This window comes from Mesitornis unicolor, unplaced genomic scaffold (assembly GCF_000695765.1).
Source record: "Mesitornis unicolor isolate BGI_N332 unplaced genomic scaffold, ASM69576v1 scaffold4456, whole genome shotgun sequence".
NCBI lineage: Eukaryota > Metazoa > Chordata > Aves > Mesitornithiformes > Mesitornithidae > Mesitornis > Mesitornis unicolor.
Window position 1 is genome coordinate 1 of NW_010192835.1, and position 7,126 is coordinate 7,126.

Here is a 7,126-nt window from a genome sequence, read left to right on the forward strand (position 1 = left end):
CCGGATTTATTCTCCCCGTTTTCACAACACAAGTTCATATGCTGGTACTCATGTGGTCCTTTTAACAGTGGATTAAAAGATGCAAAAAAAGTCTGGACAGCTGCTGGTATTGTTATCATGGTCAGACTCTTTAAAATATTAAGCGCAGTCTCAGATTCTTCTCTATTTGCATTCTGGTTTTATAGTTTCTAAAGGCCCTGACTGATAGCTATCCTCTACAATCTAGCGACTAACCTTATCTTTGTCTGTCTGACTCCACGATATCATTCACCTCAGAAGACAAAGTGGCGTAAGACTCACAGTACAACTTTGAGAGCTGGAACATCTTCAACGCATGGTTGGACCTTGCTTCACCTCCACCTAGTACCCAGATTGTGATAATGCGATCACCTCACCATTATGCAGACCATACAGCAGAAATACTGTCAGCAGAGTTAAACTTGACCTGATTCCACAATAAAAAAGTAATTTTGAGTTAGATCAGGTTGCAACAAGAGATATGTTGCAAGAAGACAGACAATATCTTACAAAGTGTAATGGTCTACAAAAAAAGAGATCCTTGCCAAAAATGTCTGAACTGGCAGAGCAAGTTTATACCAGATCTGTGCTTGCATGTGGGAGAAGCATTTCTGATCTATCACAAGCACTGAAGCCAGATGCAGTGTACCACCACTACATGGTGGCCTACGGATCTCAGAAGGCAACACTGTACTTAGAAGAAATGTACTCACCTCTTCAGCTCAGCAATGAGCAAAGCTGTGCAGGGAACACCCAGAGTCATTAGCGAGATGTTGTTGATGGCAGGCTTAATGAAGGCGAGGCAGGTAGTAACTCCAGACAGAACACCCACAGCAGCTTTAAACCGGCTCCTGAATAGGGTTTTTTGGGGAAGAAAAACTGCTTTTAACGCAAAACTTTTAATTACTAAAACCAGACATCTTGAAATTATTTTAATAACGTAACAAAATTTAGGTTTCTCTAGGTGTCTTCAGGAGGTGGAATGACAAAGTGCAGAAAATGGATGTGGATCTTGCACAGATTTGCATGGGGATGCAGAGTCAATCATATACACAAATCTTTGCTGGACTGTGCTCTTCTAAAGCAGCCATGTGCATGGTCAGGGGTGCATACACTCACTAAGTACTGGTTTCAAAATGCAAAGACCACAATCCAATTTTCCTTCTCCCACAAGAAGCCAAGAATTAGTTCTTCACTGCACATTGCAGTGTACTTCCTCAAAGCAATGTTGTGTCATCATTCTTCATGCTTTTATCATGAATTTTTAGAATATTTTCTTACTGTTAATGCCTCAACTTCTAAAGTCATATTTTATTTTCCTTTATCTCTTTCAAGCCTTAAAAAACTACAAGATAAGTAAGAACACTTCTGTTAAACAAATTGAACAGTAGGTGAGGGATTCCCTCACCTTTTAAATACCACAGTTTGGGATATTCTTAGCATAAATGCAATCACCATTGTGACCTATATAGACACACTGATAACTTTTAAATTCAATATATGTTAACTGTGGTTTAAACTTTGATTTCAGACTTTAAACAACCCATTTCCAGTCTTCTGCAGGACTATGGAAGACAAAGCATCATCACACTGCCCTTCAACTACTGGTGCATAGCTTTATAAAACTAGTTGCTGTCCAAGGATGGCTATTCTGTCCTTAATTCTATGCATGGAATAGGGTCTCAGTACACTTGTGCTGCACCATTCCCTGTCTACAAGTATCATCTCCTTCAGTTAGCTCATTCCATCTGCCTTTTGCTTTAAAGTTTTTATTTCTGCTGCAAGGCAACAAGCTACCTAAGTAGGAAGTTCTGATCTGATGCAAATGCCTTAAAGACAGCAAAACCTGGTTATAGTAGATAACAACATTTGCCTCATCGAAAATTCAGAATGTGATAAGGATGAAGAAAGTGAAGACCACAGCAGCGAGCACAGGATAAATATTAGAGGATTAGCTAGGCAAAGCAAAAAACCCTCAAAATTATAAAATAATTCTGGTCTGGGTTAGGGTTTGTTGCCCAGCATGCCTTTCTTCCACACACTTCAGAGAGGAATCAAGACATCAACATGTAACTGCCTTAACAGATTCTCAGGAAGAAGTGTTCTGAGAAATTTAGGATAGGGGACACCCTTCACCTCATACTGAGATGTATTTTTATGAATCAGTATTACTATTCCTTTTAGAAAGGACACAGTTTAACTTCTTGGCCCATCCTATGAACATACCCAGCACCCTATCAGAAGATAGTGATAGATGACAAAAACAATCCACTTAGACTTCTAAGGAATAATTTAGATGCAGTCACAGAAATTCTTCAAGAATATGAACTGTTCTTCACTTGAATTAAATGTCTAACAGTCATGCTGTCGACCAAAACTTCTCAGTAAAAGTTCTTCTGCCTGTTAAGTTGATGGTGTCCTGTAATAGCACTGTATCGCAACACACAGAAGTACTAAATTCACACCAATGTGACACAGTCATTAGACTGCATAGACTGTACACGGTAATTAAAGACACACTTTTCTCAGTGTAAGCTATTTTGACGAATGGTCAATCTAGGCACCAAACTTCTCTCTCTTCTCTCCATCCCCAGCAACTGCTAATCAGGCATGCATCAAGGAAAAAAAAAAAAAAGAAAAAAAACCAACAACACACAAGAAACCCCAAATCCAGATGATAGCAGTATAAGAAGGCAAGAGGCATCAGTCTTAGCAATTTTCAGAGAGAACATTGATGCTGCAATTCAAACCTCTCAATTACCTAAACTGCTTTACTGCGTAAAAAAAAGCAATATGTACAAAGATTATAGCATCATTTTTTTTGGGGGGGATAAACCACAACCAGGTTCTTTAAACTTACTACCACACACCTTTTAATCCTTCAAGAAAAATTAAAAAAAAAACCAACAACCCCTTTACAGTAACAACAGGCATCAAAACACTTAACCTTTCAGTACTTAAATATCATTCTTAACCACTTTATTCAGACAGAAATTCAGCTGACTTCCATAGGTCCACTTTTATGTACACTTTAGGGCATATAAAAGGAAGAGGGGAAAAAGATTTCTCTTACTTTACTTTAGCCACAGCTTACATAAACCACTCATGCAGAGGTCTCCCTAGAATCAACAAGAACAGGCACTTCCAGGGGCAAGTCACCTCATCCCAGGATCTGAAGTTACAGGGCATAAACCCCACCACCAGCAACTGCAGAATCAGGAATTTTGAACAAAATGAGCTGAGATACAAGCAACAGGAAGAGAATGCAGTGAGAAAAGATAGTGGCAGCAGTGGTAAGGTTGGATGATCACTCAGTGCCATTATGTGCAGGTTTAGGTGTTAGTATAAGATGTTTCAAGAAACATAAAAGTGTACATGTACTGTTGTATACCTGTCATTCCGAAAAACTCTGGGCAGGTATCTCCTAGGGAACCACATGGCAAGAGCACACATCAGGACCCAGAGAATAGCCAGCTCATCCAGCATCTGGCCCAGGAAACTGAGGGTGGCATGAAAGTAAACAGATCCAATTCCTGGAAGAATCAATTAAAAGGCAATATGAATAGTTGCACTACTGTACAGACTGAGATGCACTGTTCATGTTCAGAACTTCATAGCAAATGGTGGATACCATTTGGTCTAGAAAAGGTTAAAAAAAAGTAAACAGAAAAACATCAAATTTACCAAGAAGGCAATACAAATCATGGGCACTTAATTAGTTATGAAGCTAACACTTTACAAAAGCAGCTGCTAAAGATGCCAGCTCCGACTAGCAAAGTAGATGTATGTGAAAAAACATCAGGTGGTAAAGTCAAAGCCGAAATCAATTAAGAAATATAAGCCAAATGTTGCTTCTGAACTTCCTCAAGAGCTGGAGTAAGACAAAGATGAAAAGCATCTGACAACTACTGCATGAAATAGGTTTACAGATGGAAAGTGTCACACTGCCCCACAGGTCTCCAACTATCCCTTGAAAAATTCCCAGTGTCTCCAGGAATGAAAAAGTTTAAGAATTTCACATCTACAAAATGGCCTCTGGGCATTCTCACTGCAATGCAAAACCTCTTACCCTCTTCAGTTGTGCTGAGCGCTTTAAGCTCTCATTTAAGCAAAAATAACAGAGGAAGGAGGACTGCTGTAGAGTAAGCTCAGACATAAACAAAAGAATTTATGCAAAAGAAGGATAGGAAGGGAACAGAACTAAGGCCAAAGTTCCCACCAACCTCAAATTGCAAAGGGATTTTCTTTTCAGAAACTATGTTTGCTTCAGCTTCAAGCAAGTACAAGCAAACACTTCTGTAGAGGTCAGGATTGCTTTGTTTTGCAAAACAATCAAGCACAAGCAGGAAAAAACGATTTCCTCTCTCAGTTCATGCATGAGCAGGCAAACAAAGACTAACCAACTTACCAACCACAACTAGCAGAGTCCATATTAAATATATTCCACTGTTGAAGCAGGTTGCATATTGACGGAACAAGCACATACATATGGGTGGTAAAACAAAAAACAAGACGTTGCTTATCTAGAGGGGGAAAATAAAACAGTATCACAAAGACAGAAAATAAACAAACATCAAATATTCATAGGCTGCCTAAGACATGTACAAAAACACTGTGTCATCCAGTGAAGCCCTAGCTCAGCAAATTATGGCCCTTGGCCCAAGCTGAGCTGTTTTTGTTGTTTTGTTTAATATCATTAAACTGGTAACAGCATAAAAACTTCAAGCAACATAAAATGTCGCTAGTCACATCTTTAAATTACCCTTCAAGTCTATTGCCATAGGAATTTTATTGAAAGTCTACAAATACACAAGGCTATTGCAATTCAGGAAGTCTACCAGAGCAAGCAGATGAGAAACATGACATTCTGGTAAGTGACCTGTCCTCTCAATGACTGTCAAGCCTAGCATGGAAAAAGCACTGTAAGTACTGGCACTAGACAGGGCTAGTCAAGCTTTGTGAAAGTCAAGTCACTGAGCACTATGGTTATAGTTATAGAAAGGTGAAAAGGCTGATAGTTCAGACCATTGTTAGCTTTTTAAAAATTAATATGTAAGAGTTGAACAAAGACATACTTTATCTTGCTTACCAACAACCCAAAGCATGATTTTCTAGTTAAGGGCTGCAAACACTTTACCAGCAATTAGCAGGAGCTGTCACTGCAGTGATGACTTGGTTTTCCCCAGAAGGCCCTGCCAGTGCTGAGAGCCAGCTGTGGCATTGTAACTGAGCAGGTATGGAAAGACTCCACGCTGCTCCACAGTGGGACAGGGAACAGGATGAGTTCCCCAGCCTCAGCTTCCCCATGTGTTCCCCTGTCAACCCCTACCACAAGAGAAAACCGACCCCAGCAACATTCCCCTAAAGCAGACACAGAAAACAACTCTGGGACAAGAACACATGCTGGGGACAGATCCCCTCTTCGCAGAGACTTACAAACTTTTACTGATGTATTAGGTTTGTGTGGTGGGGCTTTGGTAGCAGGGAAGGGGCTACAGGAGTGGCTCCTGTGAGAAGCTGCTAGAAGCTTCTCCAGCTCCAAGTCAGACCTGTCTCTGGCCAAGGCTAAGGCAATCAGCCATGGTGGTAGCACCTCTGCGATAACTTATGTAAGAGGGGAGAAACAACTGCCTGGGAACTGGCAGTCAGGAGAGGAATGGGATGTGAGCAAGCACCAAGGTCAGTGAAGAATGGAGGGGGAGGAAGTGTGCCAGAGCAGAGATTCCCCTGCAGCCCATGGTGAGGCAGGCTGTCCCCTGTCTCCATGCAGTCCATGGAGATTCAACAGTGGAGCAGAGATCCACTTGCAGCCCATGGAAGACCCTAGGCTGAAGCAACTGACTGCACCTGCAGAAGACTGTGACTCTATGGGAAGCCCACACTGGAGCAGTCTGTTCCTGAAGGAGTGCACCCCACGTAAGGGACCCACACTACAGCTGTTCACAAAGAACTGCAGTCCATGGAAAGGACCCATGTTGGTGAAGTTCATGGTACACTGTCTCCTGTGGGAGGGACCTCACACTGGAGCAGAGGAAGAGTGTGAGGAGCCCTCCCTCTGAGTGAGAAGGAACAGCAGAGACAATGTGCGATGAACTGATCACAACCTCCATTCCTTGCCCCTCTGTGCCGCTGCAGAGGAGGAGGTACAGAATTCAGGAGCAAAGTTAAGCCTGGAGAGAAGGGAGGGGTGCGGAAAAAGTGTTTTTTAAGATTTGGGCTCATTTCTCATTATCCTACTCTGATTTGATTGGTAACAGATTAAACTAACTTTTTTCCCAAGTCAAGTCTGTTTTGCCTGTGACCATAATTGGTGAGTGATCCTTCCCTGTCCTTGTCTTGACCCACAAGACTTTCATTGTATTTTCTCCTCCCCATCCCACTGCATGGGGGAGGAGTGAGCAATTGTCCACCTGGTTCTTAGTTGCTGGCTGGGCCACAATATGATAACCAACATTAATGAAAGTCTAGTGGAGAAAGGATTCAAGAATTACATACAAAGAAGGTATTTGTTCATCTAGCTGCTGTCCACCACACAACACGGTCTGAGAACTGAGCTTATGGCGATTAAAATGGACACATCTTATTTAACATTTGCAAAGCTCATCAAAATATACTGCTAGGGTGGCAATCAAAATGACAATAATTACAGAGTCAGTTTCTCAGCACCAAGTGCTTCATGTCTGGCATCTTCCCTCATGCTACAGGTACATCCTCACAGACAAGCTGTGTCTCCTTCCAAAGCCATGGCTTTTAGATTTCATTAAAATACTTAGAAAGAGCCACCACTCACACAGTTTAGAGCTGCAAATACTATGCAAATGTCTGCCAGCAGCATCCTAGTAACAGCACACAGACAAAACAAAGACATGCTAATGCGGAGTGCTCTTTGCAGTCAGGTCACAACACCCACCAGTCACACCAGGGAAAGGGGCCAGAAAACCATCTCCCACTGGACTACCCTTTCTGCACAGAGGGTTGAATCCTTCCGCCCATTATCAGCTCCTGGAGTGTTTGGCCATGTAGGAAGTCAGATGCATAAACTCGATGTGGAAAAGCTATGGGGGCATCAAGTGATGAACAGAGCCATAGACCAACCAGCTCTTCAGCA

General features: G+C 41.8%; 1 protein-coding gene across 1 annotated transcript; it reads right to left on the reverse strand.

Moving 5' to 3' along the window:
• Positions 1 to 727: 727 nt before the first annotated feature.
• On the reverse strand, positions 728 to 4,541 carry ACER2 (alkaline ceramidase 2; the record flags this gene model as incomplete). Its single annotated transcript, XM_010187238.1, has 3 exons — positions 728 to 869; positions 3,410 to 3,551; positions 4,427 to 4,541. Coding segments are annotated over 3 exons (399 nt in total), but the record flags the coding sequence as incomplete, so codon positions are not given.
• Positions 4,542 to 7,126: the final 2,585 nt, after the last annotated feature.